The 16,033-nt window shown below is 40.3% G+C and overlaps 1 protein-coding gene across 1 annotated transcript in view; it reads left to right on the forward strand.

Annotated features, from left to right (window-relative positions):
- Positions 1-378: 378 nt before the first annotated feature.
- SI (sucrase-isomaltase) overlaps positions 379-16,033 on the forward strand; it is a 55,528-nt gene continuing 39,873 nt past the window's right edge. The window contains exons 1-9 of the mRNA XM_075098559.1: positions 379-547; positions 2,392-2,515; positions 3,939-4,012; positions 8,275-8,395; positions 8,480-8,589; positions 10,386-10,537; positions 13,079-13,250; positions 14,608-14,707; positions 15,321-15,433. Of these exons, the coding sequence (XP_074954660.1) occupies positions 2,392-2,515; positions 3,939-4,012; positions 8,275-8,395; positions 8,480-8,589; positions 10,386-10,537; positions 13,079-13,250; positions 14,608-14,707; positions 15,321-15,433 (966 nt within the window). The 5' untranslated portion in view covers positions 379-547. The remainder of the gene's footprint in view (positions 548-2,391; positions 2,516-3,938; positions 4,013-8,274; positions 8,396-8,479; positions 8,590-10,385; positions 10,538-13,078; positions 13,251-14,607; positions 14,708-15,320; positions 15,434-16,033) is intronic.

The raw sequence follows: 16,033 nt of genomic DNA on the forward strand, positions 1-16,033 counted from the left end.
TCCCATGAAATCTGTTTATATTAATACTAAAATTAATATTTATAGTTCATTCCTAAAAAAGTTTTAATGGTCATAAATTCAGTTCTCGCCTGCAACTATTTTAACGGCTCTTTTCCTCCTCTGGGTACATTTAATGACTTTTTGTGGTGCTTAAAGCAGAAATGGTGGACAAAGAATGTGAAGGTTCTATGGAGTTTCTAGTAACAAAGATATGGAAAAAGTAGAGAATAAAAACTATTTAGTCGTGCAACATGGATGAGCTTATTGGCATTTTATTGCCACTTTTCTCTTACTTGCAGGACCCCATGCATCTTAATGAACCAAAATGTTATTAATTAACCAGGCATTCTTTGGCTGCTGTAATCACAGTAACTGTGTTTAGTCCAAAGAGTTTCTGCAATCTGCCTGTAATTATGTATGTACCTGCCATTGGTAGGCTGCTCAACAAGCAATGCAATAACTGATAACAGCAAAGGATAAAGCATCGGTTTGGGTGATGAAAGTTACAATCAAGAGCAGCAGATGAAGGAAGAAGAGGGGCTTTAAGGTATGTCCTTCATTTTATTGCATCCAAGCTTCTGGAGAACTTTACCCTTCTCCTGAGTACACATCACAAAAGCGCACTTTATATACATCACATTTATATACATATATAAATTATAAAGCCTTATTTCAGAAGTCTCAGGTTTTAGGGAGACAATGGGAAGGAGAAAACTGAAATGCAACATTATAGTGTGGGAGAAGGGGGGTTGGCTGGATAACAAGAACTTACATAAAATTCACGTTTTCAGAAAATTGAACGTTACGTTTTAGGACTCCAAGTCAGCATGTATTCAGGGCATGTGAAAGGGAACTCAGGAGAGGAACTGCTGGAATATGATCTCCTCATTGTAAAGAAGAGGCCGTAAGATGAATGGTTTTCAATATACAAGTTAGTTGCAGACTTTAAATACAATATTCCCTGGGGAGTAACAATAATCATAATAATATTTAAAATATTAATAGAGAAAGTACGAACAGCACTATGCTATTTATAAAAGCTTCTTTATTCATCACCGTACCACAAAGCACCTAGTTATCTAAGTACTAGCTTTATTCTTCTGGGGACTGTTGATGGGCCAGTATTGCTTTTCTGCTTCATTCATCCCTGGGGCTGTGGGATTTCCATGATTTGGGGTGAGGGTGGGGTGATAGGTTATACTTGGAAGAAATGGGAATCAAAAATACACAGTAAACTTAAACTGTTATTTCGCACAAACAAAAGCTTGTTCTAAAGTATTTTTCATTCTTTTGGGTCATCATTAAAACATGTGAATGTGTTTTGATATGCCAGTGCACAGCACATGTATTCCCGCACTTTCTTGCTTTGGTTAAAAAGAACCAATTTCTCTGCATTTTTAAGGCTGTTTTATAAGGTTAACTGTTCTTAACCAAATACACAAAGCAGTAGCTGCTGCCAGAGTCTATTGATCTGGATGCTGGAGCTCAGTTTCGATTCGTTTTATTGCTGGTGCGCCGTTCAACATCAGTGGCGCGGTGCCGTTCTTTGCGCAGGGCTGAGCAGCTGGCCCTGCAGCCAGCACAGCCCTCTTGGCCCAGCACGCCTTCCTCCGCTGTGCCTTACAAGCAAGCAACACTGGGAAGACCACAAGTGTTTAAAACACAGCATTTTAAGGCACTGACTCCACCCACATCCTCTCCCTCCTTTCAGCTGTGATTTCAGCAGCAACCAGTGTGCCTTGTGTGGCAGTCCCTTCTGCTCTCACTGAACTGCAGCCCCTGTGAAATCCCATGGGATGATATGCATGACATATTCTCCCACTTTGCAAATAAGTAACTTACCCCATTGCCTATGTTTTGCCTTTCCCATGTGTCGCAAGATGCAATCAGAGCTCATTAGAGGCTTTGTTGAGTATGTTTAAGCAGTTAAACTCCGGCTTTATAAACCAGGGTATAGTTTGTGTTTGTTCTAAAGAAGGAAAGAAAACTTGGAAAAAAAAAAAAAAAGAAGAAGGAAAAAAAGGAATGGGGTTTTGTTTGTTTTCTGTTTCAGTAATTTCAGTAACAAGTAAGAAACTCCATAGTTAATCTCAGGAGAAAATTGTTCTTTGTGCGTAAAGTGGTTTGCGGGGAACAAAATACTTTTCTCGGTGATTGCCCACTGGTGTAATAACGCAGTAATCTGCGCTGTGTGAATTAGCCTTAATAAGAGATTTTTTGCACTTAGTCCTCAAGGAGTGTGTTATTTAAACCCTGGGATTAGGGGATATGGTTCAAAACCTGAATAGCTTATAGATTTTTCTAATTTATTAAATTAATAGTGTAATGTATGGAGTTTTCCGAGCTGTTCCCTCTGTTTTCCTTATACCGATGGTGTTTCTCTGGGTGTAGATGAGCAAGAGGAAGTTCAGTGAGCTGGAAATCACGCTGATTGTCCTCTTCTGCCTGGTGGCGATCATAGCCTGTGTCCTCATTGGGCTTTTAGCATCAGGACAATCCGGAGTCAAAACTAGAGGTGAGCGCTTCCCATTGCTGCTGTAGGACCAGAGCAAAAACGCTGAGTGACAACTGCTCTCCTCTGCTTGCTGAGACTGTAGTAGTGCCCCAGAGCTTCAGGTACTAACTGTTGGCCTCATTTCTGTCACTGTTTGATCCAGACTTCTCAGGAAAATGGACATTCAAGTGATTAAAAAAAACAAAAGGTACTGTAAATTACTGAGTCTTAGTGTCACTGTTATGTTCTTGTCATGACCAAAAGATGAACCATGGTCAATCCTTCCTAGAGATAACATCAGTAAAGTTACTAGTCATGAACATAATAAATAGCATGACTCAGAATTTATTGTACTGAAAAGAACTTCTATCCTTTCCACCCACCCAACACTGGACTTGTTTTATATACATAGAACTGGTATAATTTCAGAATTTTTGAATATAAAAAAGACAACACTGAAAAAACCCAAGGGGTCAGGGAGACTATGTGGGAGCAGCCAAATTGTGTGAAACATACATTATAGCCATAAAAACCTATAGTGTTTCCTACCAATGAAACCACGTGTTTTACAGGGAGGTGATATAGAGCACCCTCCGTCACATACAGTTCCATTTTGTGTGAGTAATTCTATTTGCACATAGGGATTGAAGCAAAAACCTTGGAGAGGAATATGGCAGTAAAAATAAAATAATTGCTAGTACAAAACAAACAATTTAATGTTTTAGTAAAACTGCCCATATACTCTAATATCTGCATATTTTCTGCCTGTTTCAGTCACAATATGAGTACAAATCTCCCTGGGCAAAAAAGTGCAAGTGCCTGTATTGCAGATAATGCAATGAGGCGAGTCCATGTATTTGTGTGCATCTCAGCCTGAGACAAGATTTTACGCTTCGTAGTTCTTATTCCAAATATATACATTGTTCAAAAATATGTCAAGTAAAAAAGAAAACAACAATTCTGTACCCTTTTGTCAGCTAAAACTGCCAAAAGGTCACCTTAAATTCAATCTGACAAACCTGAAACCTAATGGAGAAACTTTATGGAGCTTTAAGGTGCTTTTACTTGATGCTGTAATTCAAGCTCCTATCGAAGAACAGTATTTCAGAGGAAGGAGCACCTGTGAGAATGGCAGAGCACAGTACCATTTAAGAAAAAGAAATGTCCTTCCCATTTTAATTTAGCATATATTTTCACAAGAAGCAATGCACATTGAACTACAGGACTTTACTTGGATTAATATATACCTTAAGAAATAATTATCAATGTCCCCGATAGGTTCAAAAACTTAAAAATCCCTTTATGTAAAATAGTTTTGTGCAATTTTTCAAAGGTAAGATAAATCGCACTATCAATAATTTGCACTCATTTGAATCTATATTAACGGTTAGAGTATATATTTTGGATATCCTGGTAATAACCCATTATTTTAATTCCCTTACAGAATTTGTGCCACAATGTCCGAACATATTAATAGCAGAGAGAATTGACTGCATCCCGGATCAAGTAGCAACAAAGGTCTGAAACCATTCTAGAAAAAAAATCAGAAAATAAGCTTTATCCCATAAAGCCTCATGCTTCAGTACAAAAATTTAACTTCTCTCTGCTGTATCAGTTGTCTTCTCAACCTTTTTTAATCTGTGATTGTCTGAACGCTTTGCAGGGTAGTGTAACTCCTGTATAACCCATTTCAGCCCATTGACAGAAGGTTTTTCTAGCCACTGTAACAGTTTGCTGTCAAAGTCTGAAAACCAATGCCAAAGTACTCCCCAGTAGTTTGGTTTTGGGGTAGGCGGAAACAAAATTAGTCGGACATCAAGCAGCCAAAGAGGGTCACTCTTTACTTTTAACAGCTTTGCCTGTACAGTTTGTTTTTGTCTGATGGTCAAGTACTACCATTTATAACAGTTCAGGAAGATCAGGTGAGGATGCAATTTACCCAGATGGACAATAATTTTATAATATAAAAGACGTGGTCACAGTTTCCTTTCAGAACCAATTTTAATCTCAGTGTCTTCCTTTCTTGGTTGTGGTGTTTCTTATCTGGGAGAGCGCAGAGTTTAGAAATTACATTTTGGCCTAAGAACCTATGAGTTAAGATTCCTAGTGAAAAGTATCATCTTAATTTTTCAGTGCTGTCACATTCAGAACATTTTTGTAGTAGTTGGTCTTGAAAGGCTGTTATTGTTATTTTTATTATCATTATTATTTTTCATCTTTATGGTGGATGTTCTCATTTTCTGATGGAAGCTGGTGGATGCCTGGCATCTTTCTTTGGTTTCGGGGGGAAGCTTATGAGGAAAAAATAGTGAATATATTATGTGTGATGTTTATGTCATTCACAGAGTATAAAAAATGATTAACCAGCTCCCTCAATCTCTGAGGAAATTCCCAGTCCAATTCCAGAAATGACAGTTGTTAAAGCTTCTGTCATGCCACGGGTTTTGTTATGATATATTGTTCAATAAAGTCCTGCAGGTGAACGGGTTAGTAAAGGCTCAAATCACAGCCTGTTCCTCTGCTCTTTTGGTTCCTGCATCTCCCAGGAGCAAGCACACCACAGTAGGAGCAGTCATGCAGATCACTTTAATCTTTAATTACTACCTTTGAACCAGTCACCCCACATTAAGTGCTGCACTCATCATACAGTGAGGAAAATAATTTTGCCCTGGCTGCAACTGTAAACCTTCTTGTAAGTCTGCCTTTCCTTTTTACCATCACTAATTAGAAAAAATTAAAAATAATCAAATTATAGATACCAGCAGAAAAGTAGGGCCAGATGAAGATTTGAACATTGGGGTACCTGCTCTGGAAATAGAGGTAAAATAAATTATTCCTGAATCTGTTCTTTTCTTAGTGAAGACCAGGGAGCAGATTTCACTGGATTAAAGATAAATATCACCTTTAACCTGTGCCCTGATAAAAGCTGTTAGGTGCATGCCTGACAGAAGCCATAGTCCCACCCCAGTGTTTCCATTCATTCCTGTATGAATTTTCTCCTGGAAGCATTTTGATTGTCCTTCTTTAGGCTATTCTAACACAGCAACCAGCAGAGCTGTAAAGCTACAGGTACCTGCTTAGAATAACATAACTCTTCTGCAGTGGTTTCCATTAGTGGTTTTCAGAATGAACAGCAGCTGGGAAAATAATGATTTGCCTAAGCTCATATAGCAGGTTAGTGTCTGTCTTGGTTTCTATATTCACTGAAGATGTCCCAGATGAAGCCAGAAAATGAGTAGGATTGCATAGGATAGTATGGAAAGCAAATAGGTATTTATTAACCAGTCACGGGGTTGAAGAAGACAGACATGCTGAAAGAAAGTAGATATTTATTAACTATTCACTGCTGTGGAAAATTGCCAGGAAGTTTGACTAGACAAGAAGAGCGACCAGCCAAAAATGAACCACCACGAGCAGAGCTAATGTAGTCCGTATTGGACTGATACCTCTGAAAGCTTGGGGGAAGGGTGTATTGTTTTTGGTTTGGCTTGTGTATTTTTTTCCCCAAATATCCTGCTGGCAGAGGTTTGTTTGGGTGCACATAATGGAAACATTTTAGTTCAGCTCATAGGCAAGCTATTCTTTTGATCTTTGCTGCTCAGTTCAATGTTCAGAAGTCATTTCATACTGTACGTTGGTGTAAACTGTTTCCTTGTATCCAGGATTATTTCTAATTAAGCTTTGACTTTCCTTTTGGCTTTATTGTGTATTGGTGTCTATTATGCTGGTTTTATAGCTCAGAGGCTGTGATCAGCTCACATCTTTATTTACACTAAATGATAGCTTTTATAACATCCTCTCCAGTGTCTTTGGATGAACTCTGCTCCTTTCCCTGTGTCAGGCATAACTGATCTTGCACTTAGGTATTTACTTCCTTATGCAGCAAGCTCAGTGTGCCACAAAAACAGAGCTATAGCTTACAAATCCACTAGAATAACATCTAGCTAGAAGAACATCACTGGACTGTAAAGAAACTGCTGCAAATAGTCAACAAGTATTCATGAGAAGTAACTGGGGAAAAAGAAGAGCATGTTTATGAAGTTGGGAATGCAGATGCTTGAACTACCAGGCTTTAGGAAAATCTGTTGTTCAAGCTATTGTGCATTGCATGAGAGAGTCGCTGGTCTAGGAAGGGATAAAAGGATGAAGGGAGAAACTCTGTTCTTGTGTATTTAGGATATTACCCTACGTATGAAGTAAATGAAGTAAGGGAGCAAAGCTGTGATCTCTGGAGTCTTGGAAGGGATTAGTGCTTCTTCTCATTTACTCTGAAATAGTTTATAAAATGGGAAATAAGGAAATCTTGTGGTGGGAGCTGGGAAGGTGGAACATGAGCATGGGTTTTTCACAGCCTTAAAAAGTGCATTAATCTGTGGGTCGATGTGGGGGAAAATGAGTCACTATATCTCTCCCCCAGTTGTGGTTTTTTTGCTTGGAACCTAATGAAAATGACAGCAGACATGTTTTCTGATAAGATGAGCCTGTGACAGAGGGATAAACATTTCTCTGTTTGGTGAATCTGGGTTTTATCTGGGGTGGTTTTGCAGAGATTTCTGTGCTATGTGCAATCACTACTGAATAAACCCACTAAGACTTCCCAAGCCAGTGACTCTGTGAGCCCCCTCTGTGCTTTCCTTCAGCACTTGTGTGATTTCTGGGCTGGAGCTGTCTTATCTTTGCTCTGTTCAGAGGCTGAGAGAAGAATTTGACCTTCACGGACCAGGTTGGGCTCTATAACCCAAAACCAAGTGCCACCAAGGACAACAGCAGTAGAGATTTTGGACCATCTCCACCTGTTTCAAGCTGCAGAATATTTTAAATAAACATGGCACAAACACCAAAAACACTTGAGCACAATCAGATGAAGGCAGAAACAGCTTTTGTTAGCGGGCAGGTGGAGGGAAAGGTCTTGAAGATCTGCATACTGGATTTGGATACCTGAGATCACTTATGCACACTGCCCTTTGTCCTCAGTGAAGCTTGTGTTAATACTGGCCTTTGCCCTAAGTAATGAGTTGGGGTTTTAATGTGAGAAAACGTGTGGAAGCTTAGTGATGTATTACCCAAATCTTATCTTCAAACATAACTCATGCAAACAGCATGTGAATAAGTTAATTCCTAACAGCAAAGCTTGTAAGACTACTGAAATATAGTGTAAAGGTTGGTGCCACTACACTGAAATACATACTTTAAACAATGGCTTATTTGCTTGGGGATTTAAAAATAAAAAAAAAAGAAAGAACGAACAGCTTGATTTATGGCTGATTTATGGTTGATTGATGGTTCTGCAGAAGCAATCTGAACATTTCTGGTCCTGGAAAATTATATTAAAATGTAGATACTACATATGATGATCAATTATGAGTATGTAGATGTTTAACCAGATGTTTACCAGATGTTAAGCTAACTATAACTTTTACCCCCTTTCCAGTGTGCGACTTTTGCTCAGACTATACTGCAGCTGTCACAGCTCAAATGTTTCAGTAATTCTTTTCAAACTTTCTTTTTGCCTGTGGATCTTGTAGTTTTAAGAAAGAATGAATGTCTAATAAGCAAGTTTCCAATCTGAATCCAGAAAAAAATCATTTCTATTTAGTGTATTCTGTGCCACTGGATTCACTCAATAGAGATTCAGAGGAGGAATTGATCTGGTTGCGTATATTATTAAGGTTTCTGGTGTTTGGGGTAAAATATGTTCCATGTGCATTTTAACTGTTTTAGTACAGAGGATTTGTTTACGTAAAATCAACTCATTTGTGCCCCTCATGTCCTTGAATCAGATAACCTGCACCTTGCGTGGCTGCTGCTGGAGTCCTGAGAGCAGTACCAGTGTGCCCTGGTGTTTTTTCCCTTCAAATCATGGGTATAAAGTGGATGGTTCAACAAGATCAACTCAGGCAGGTAAGCTGCAGGCTGACCTCTCCAATTTATGCATGTGCTGATGTCCAGTTCAACACAATCACATTGCAACATCTTTTTCCCAAGGATTCGAGACTACATTAACAAGGCTGCCATCACCTTCCCTCTTTGGAAATGATATCAACACTGTCCTCCTCACAGGAGAGTATCAGACACCAAATCGCTTCCGGTTCAAGGTTAATCTTTTTTTCTATGCTGTTTTAAGGTTCATGTCCTGTGCAAGATTTTAGGCTGGCTATTACTGTGCAGTGAGGTCAGGAGGGCTGGATTAATCCCTCTAATACAATCTCATGACTCCCACTGAAGTGCTCGGCTCCTCCTTTCTTTGTCCTCTCTGCTGTTGCAATGCATCAGGTTAATGAGGGTTTAGCACAGTGGGATTTCTGCATGAAAAATTACTGAGACCTTTGAAAAGCTCAGCTTTTATATTATCTACCTTTTTCCTCATCATAGGAAAATTTTGGGAATAAATGTATTTACTTATTTCTTATTTATGGCCTGGATATGTCTCTCAATCATTTTGACAGACAACATTAGCTCTTCCAGTGATTTCTGTTTTCTGTGGAAAATTCAACGGTCCGTGCCATGAATGTTGGGTGTTCATGGGTTGAGCAGGGCTTCTTCTGTGGGAGACTTTCCTCTTGCGATGGGTTCCTGCTGAGCCAGGGAAATACAGGGTCAAGTATTATGAGGCAAGTGACTCACACAATCATAGAATAGGTTGGGTTGGAAGGGACCTTTAGAGGCCACCTAGTCCAACACCTCTACAAAGAGCAGGGACATGTCCGATTAGATCAGGTTGCTCAGAGCCCCATCCAACCTGACCTTGAAAGTGTTCAGGGATGGGGCATCAACTACCTCTCTGGGCAACCTGTTGCAATGTTTCACCACCCTCATTGTGAAAATTTTCTTCCTTACACCTAGTCTAAATCTACCCTCTTCTAGTTTAAAACCATTACCCCTTGTCCTATTGCAACAGGCCTTGCTAAAAAAGTTTGTCCCCTTCTTTCTTATAAGCCCCCTTTAAGCACTGAAGGCTGTAATAAGGTGTCCCCGGTGCCTTCTCTTCTGCAGGCTGAACAACCCCAACTCTCTCAGCCTTTACTCACAGGGGATGTGTTCCATCCCTAGGATCATTTTTGTGGCCTCCTCTGGACCTGCTCCAACAGGTCCCTGTCTTTCCTGTGCTGAGGGCTCCAGAGCTGGACACAGCACTGCAAGGGGGTTCTCACAGGAGCAGAGCAGAGGGGCAGAATCCTCTCCTTCGACCTGCTGGCCACGCTTCTTCTGACGCAGCCCAGGAAATGGCTGGCCGTCTGGGCTGTGAGAGCACATCACCAGTTCATGTCCAGCATTTCATCCACCAGTACCCCCATGTCCTTCTCTGCAGGATGCTTTCAATCCCTTCATCCCACAGCCTGTGCTGATACCGGGGGTTGTCGTGACCCATGTGCAGGACCCTGGACTTGGCCCTGTTGAGCCTCATGAGGCCCACATGGGCCCACTTCTCAAGCTTGTGCAGGTCCCTCTGGATGGCATCCAACCCTCAGATGTGTCAACTGTACCACTCAGCTTGGTGTCATCAGGAAACTTGCTGAGGGTGCACTTGATCCCACTAAGTTATTGATGAAGATATTAAACAGTGCTGGCCCCAGTACAAATGCCTTGGAGACACCACTTTTCACCAATCTCAATCTGGACATTCAGACGTGGACCGCTACCCTCTGGATGTGACCATCCAACCAATTCCTCATCCACTCAACAGTCTATCCATCAAATCCATATCTCTCAAATTTTCAGTAGCTGAAAATGAATGTTGAAAGTTAGAAATTAATAACAATGAAGGCAGAAAGGGAGACTGAGATAGGGCTGGGAATATCCTAAGCCAGAACTCTATGTTAATGCTGGAATGTGTTTGAATTAGACATTTGTTTTTAAAAGTCCAACGCTTCTCTTGTTTAAATATGTGCAGATCACTGATCCTAAAACACAAAGATTTGAAGTCCCCCACGAGCACGTGCAATCTTTCACTGGATCCGCAGCCTCCGATTTAAACTACAAAGTGGACGTGAAGCAGAACCCCTTTGGCATCGTGGTGACCAGAGTGAGCAACGGCAGAGTGCTGTAAGTAACGGTGGTGCTTTTTCTGGATAACACGGATGTCCGTGGTTTTCTCTGACAGCCTGTGTTACCACACAGGCAATGTATGTCCAAGAGGCCGTGTGTGAGGTGCCCTCACATTCTGTGATACAGAGAGCTCTGTCTAAAAGCGTTTTGGTCTGGCTCTCTGTTCCCTTTCCTCCAATACTAGGGAAATCTTTGCAGCTGCTTTGTTCCATCAGTTTGGGGAATTTTTATTATCTGAAGGACTCCTTGCCAGTGCTTCAAATTGCATGGGAGCACTCTTCCTTGTGTTGTTTATCATCTTTGTTGCAATCATGCTGAAGGCCTGAATCACCAAAACCAGGTTGCCCTTTACACCTGTGATATCCAAGAATAGCCGGTACAAGCCACTGATCAGCTGGTCGTGGATTGCTGTAAGTGAAATATTTGACGGCGTTGTAGATGGAATGCTTTCATCCCATTTAGGTGCTATAAATAAAGGAATAAAGCAAGCCTACAACCCTAACGGCGTGGCTTTAAGACCCATTAGAAGGGGGAAGTGTCAGGATGAACATGCTTATTAAATCAGTCCAAGAATGATTACCTGTCAGAGTGCTAGGCCAGCTGGATTATCAATGCTTCCAGTTTAATTAATTAGCGATTACTTTTGTGCTCTTATTCGTATTGTTTTCTTGCTTAGAATCCTCTATAATGATTGATTTGCCATTATAGAGAGCACAAAAGATGGACTTGGTATTCAGCAGTGCATGACTGATTGAACAGGTCTGTGGAGGGGGAACAAGGCATCTAGCCCAATAGAAGCATGTTGGAAGAGTGCTCTGGAAGATTGTCTGTATTTTCCTTGGGCTGTTGCTGAATTTGATAACAGTGGCTGCATTTTCTGTCTGTAAAGAAAAACATTACAGTGGTGCTTGACTCTGAGCGTGAGCATCTCAAAGAAAGCTGTTGTCAGCTGGGGTAAGGGCAGCCCCTCTGAGAGAAATCCTTGATATGTTTGTTTACACAGGATGAGTGCTTCCCCCCAGCTCTTCAACAACCAGACATAAGGGAGGCCACATCGGAAGTGCGGTTCATCTTGCAGTTCATAACAAAAGTCCTAATTATCCAGACAGTCATAAAGCGTACGGCCTTCCATCATCAGTCGTATACTGGAGCCCCCAAATGAGAGACAGTTCTGACTGGCCTATCGCCAGCATCGTTTGCAGGCAGCCTGAAAGATTGCCATAGTTTCATTGGAAATATGGACTTTCCCCTCCAAACCAAGCTAGTTGCAATGGAGTTTGTGAGCAGATGGGCAAGATAGTCCTTAGAATCCTTAAAACTGGACAGGAACATGTCAGTTGAGGATTTGACTTACAAAGGCGCTTTCAAGAGTTAGTATCTTTAATTAAAAAAAAAAAAAAGAAACGGGAATATGAGGACATTAAACTTGTAGCAAGCCCCAACTCCCCTGGTTTTGTCTCCTGTTTGTGCAGTCTTTGTAATCACCAATGCACTGTGCATTTATTTAATAGTTTAAGGACCCCTTTATGCGTAAAAACATTTACTGATAATGACATACTCATCGTGATAAATGTAGTTATAGTGCACTAATACATCTGTAAAGCCCCTTAAAATTAATGTGGCCGTGTTTGCATAAGTCAAGAGAAAGTTGTGTTGCTCTCCTCTGTATGAACATCGTGAGTGTTAAGTGTCACAAATATCACATGAAAATACAATTGTAAAAAGACTTTCTAATTAAAACTACATAAAGTGAGTAGATAAAAGCATATTCCTTTGGGATTGTGTATGATGTTAATACATGTTGAGGTAGTTTGTCGTCTCACAGTCAGTCATTTTCTCTGCTTTTTGGGAAAGACTGTGTTTCTGCAGATCCCTGTAAGCCCTTGATTTAATGAAGCTGAGGAAAACCTCCAAATCTGAGGACCAGCTTCATTCCAATTGCTCTCTATTTAAGCCTGGTTTAACTCTAAGATAAACATGACCAAAATCCTGGCATTGATGTTACATGACAGAAAATGGCCACATTTTGGCCGTGTTATGGGGCACCTGGCAGTAGAAAAAGATCCCTACAGGCGGTCCCTTCCTTATGTCAGGAGTGAGGATGCCTGCGACAGCACCATCGGAGACCACAGGTGGGGTCACGACCTGAAGCTTTGCTGGTCAGGGGAGTCTGGAGTGTGGTTCACCGATACAGCTGCAATGGCTCAGCAGAGATAAAGGAAGGAGGGTGAACCAATGAGTCCATTGCCTTGCAGTACCCCTGAAAATAGATGGGCCACTTGTATGAGAGGTTTCAATAGGATCAATAGGCACTCTCATCTCCTCATCTGTGCAAGTGCCGCTCTGCTCCGGCCCTGCACTGTCCCACCTCCCTCTCCTTCAGGTCACTGGATGGAGACCTGAACCTGCCATCTAGCTCTAACGAACAGGAGTAGAAACAGTTACTGCAACGATTCTGCAACGATTCTGCAACGATACTGCAGATACTGCAACGATAAAAAAGTAAAGTACTTTTTTATTTTTTAACTTTTTTATCAGGTTTGATACCACCATAGGACCTCTGCAGTATGCTGACCAGTTTTTACAGCTATCAATCAAACTACCTAGCAGCAACATATATGGTGTGGGAGAGCACGTGCATAAGCAGTACCGGCACGATGTTAACTGGAAAACCTGGCCCATGTTCAGCAGAGATATTGGCCCCTCTGGAGTAAGGACTGGTTTTACTATGTTTCATTATTTGCAGATGACATCTGGAATCCAAGCCTGTTATGCAGTAGACACATTAATAATATCCATTGAGTTTTTCATCAAAGATTTTTCAGGCACTGCCTGTTATTACTAAAAGCTAGATGGTACTGATGAAAGTTTCCTGAGGAATAGGTTTTTATAAATATTTTGATTTTTGTGTTGACATGCAGTTGAAAACCAGTTGATAAAAAATAATATATGAGAGTATTCAGATTCTACTGGTAAATAAATAATAATATGTGCTAATGCATTGCTGTGTGCAGCATTCAGTACAGATGACACATGCTTCTTCAGTTAACATCCTTGTAGCTCGGCAAATGAAGGAAAAGGTCTCTTTAACAGCTGTCTCTTTACAAGATAAAATACGTCTGTCAGCAGTTGTTTGTTTCTATAGTCTGTACGGCTGTCTCTTTGCAAAATGATTTCTGGGGCACCCATTTTTGGTAATTATGGGACTTTTTCTTGTTATTACCTCATTTTTATAAAACAACAACCCACATGCTTTACTTTGAGAGAGCACGGCAGTGTTTTGCTGAAATAGGAGCTATACTAACAGAAACCAGGTGGAGAGACCACTGCATGTAATTAATTAATATTTTGGAATTCATACCGCTAACCTTGAAAGACCTTCTCACTGTCTTTTCTGGCTGAAGATAGTTCTTACCTGAACGGCTGTAATGAGTGTTGACTCATTAAGTCAACAGTCAATAAGTTAGGCTTATTTCAAATTGCTCAAGTTCTACTTCTCATTAATTTGTTCTGAGTTTTCTTTTGCAGCGGAATAAGCATAACTATTACAATGATTGTTATCACTTCCAAGGTGTTTGTTGCTAATAATAGTGGGAAAAAAACATTAGAAAAGAAAAAAAAAAAGCAAGGCACTCTCCTATTTCCATAGATCAGATTAGACACAAAAATGGTTGCCTTGCAGGATGAATATAAATATAGATTACATGTAAAAACTAATCTCTGGTGAAAGGTGATGAAAACACCCTTCCAGTTCTACTGTTCACTTGATGTGACCTGTGCTGCAATAGTACTGCAATATATACAGGCTGGCCTGAAGTTCCATCACATCTGCTTGCTTATGTTACCTATATATTTGGGGAAACTTTTGTTTTAATGGAAAATGTTCTCATAAAGGAGAAGAATGCCAGGAAAGATAAAACAGAACAGTAGAATGGTGTCAGGATTTTTATTGTTGTTGTTTGCAATATTTTGAGAAGTTTCAGATTCTACCCGGGGTACATGTTGAAATATCCCAGAACAGGTCATGTTATTCGATTTTAATCAGTTTTTCTCTTTTATCCTTTAAGGCAATGCATAACTTATATGGAGTTCAAACTTTCTTCCTGTGTTTGGAAGACAGCACTGGAGCCTCCTTTGGTGTTTTCCTAATGAATAGCAATGCCATGGGTAAGAAAGCTTTCTCTGTATCTCTGCGTATTGCAATTAAATATCTTTTTAAATGATTTGTGGGATTGGGATCAAAACTGTACTGTTTGGCGTATACGATGTAAGCAGTAAGTAGCGCACAGTTAACATAAAGATTGCTCTGGAAACCGAGGGTAAGAAACCTATCCAAAGCCTGTGCAGCTCTGTGCGGATCTGCAGGATGCTAGAATAGCAGCCTAAATTTGGAGTGAGTAAAATACTTGAAAGTAATTGCCCTTTAGTCTCTTCAGATAAGCATGCATATATGTATGCTTTACAGAGCTCTTCAAATCTCTTGAGGCTGGAAAGTTGTACTAAAAATTTAAAGATAAAAGGTTGAGCCGTTGGATTTCTTCTGATTCTCTCCTCTGTAAGATGTAAAGTAATGGAAATATAGACATTTAAGAGAGTCATCTGAATACATTTCCTCTTCACTGCCAGTTTAGTTAATGGCTTTGGGTTTCCTATGTATTTTTGTTTTGGTTTTTGTTTGTTTTTTTTTTCTTAAATTTTCTAATCATTTATTATAAAATTACAAAGCTGTTTTAGAATTAGCTAGTGTTCAGAATTGGTTTTGTGCGCTTTTGTCTGGCAGAGTTTGTGGTGCAGCCTGCCCCAGCAGTGACCTACAGAACCATTGGTGGGATCCTTGACTTCTATGTGTTCTTGGGGAACACTCCAGAGCAAGTAGTCCAGGAGTACCTGAAGGTACCTTTAGCCAGAGAGACTATGTATTGAACAGATTTTTAAAAGTGCTTGGGGCTTTTTGAGGGTTTTTGTTTGTCTGGGCTTTTTTTTGTGTGTGTGTGTTGGGTTTCTTTTCCACAGCTTTATATGACAGTATATCTTCACTCTGTTATCTATTAACTCAAAGTATACTCAGTATATATTTAACTAAGAATAGCTGTTAGTATGTCCCTAATGTGACTGCTGTCATTAGTAGTCACTAGCTGGAGTGTAGATGTTTTTAGCCAGCCCATATAGGCATCTGAAACTTAAGCACTACTTTTGCTGGAGATGCAGGAGCACAGACCATGCATCAGCTCAAGGTCCAAGAATTTTGTAGCTGCTAAATTCATCAGTCTGTCTGGCCTGACTGATTTACACAGCAGTCATTGGAGCTAGAGATGGTCTATATGGAGTAACTTATGCTTCCTTGCTGAGGCTCACTCTTGTTATAAGGACAAATTCCTGTTCATGTGGCAATACTTTAGGGTAGATAATGTGCTTATGGGTATGTCATGCTTTTATAGTCATAAGATATCACTGATGTCTTTTGTACTTCTTGAGATCTGCTTACGTTTCAGT

Source organism: Phalacrocorax aristotelis, chromosome 7 (genome assembly GCF_949628215.1).
Source record: "Phalacrocorax aristotelis chromosome 7, bGulAri2.1, whole genome shotgun sequence".
Taxonomy (NCBI): domain Eukaryota; kingdom Metazoa; phylum Chordata; class Aves; order Suliformes; family Phalacrocoracidae; genus Phalacrocorax; species Phalacrocorax aristotelis.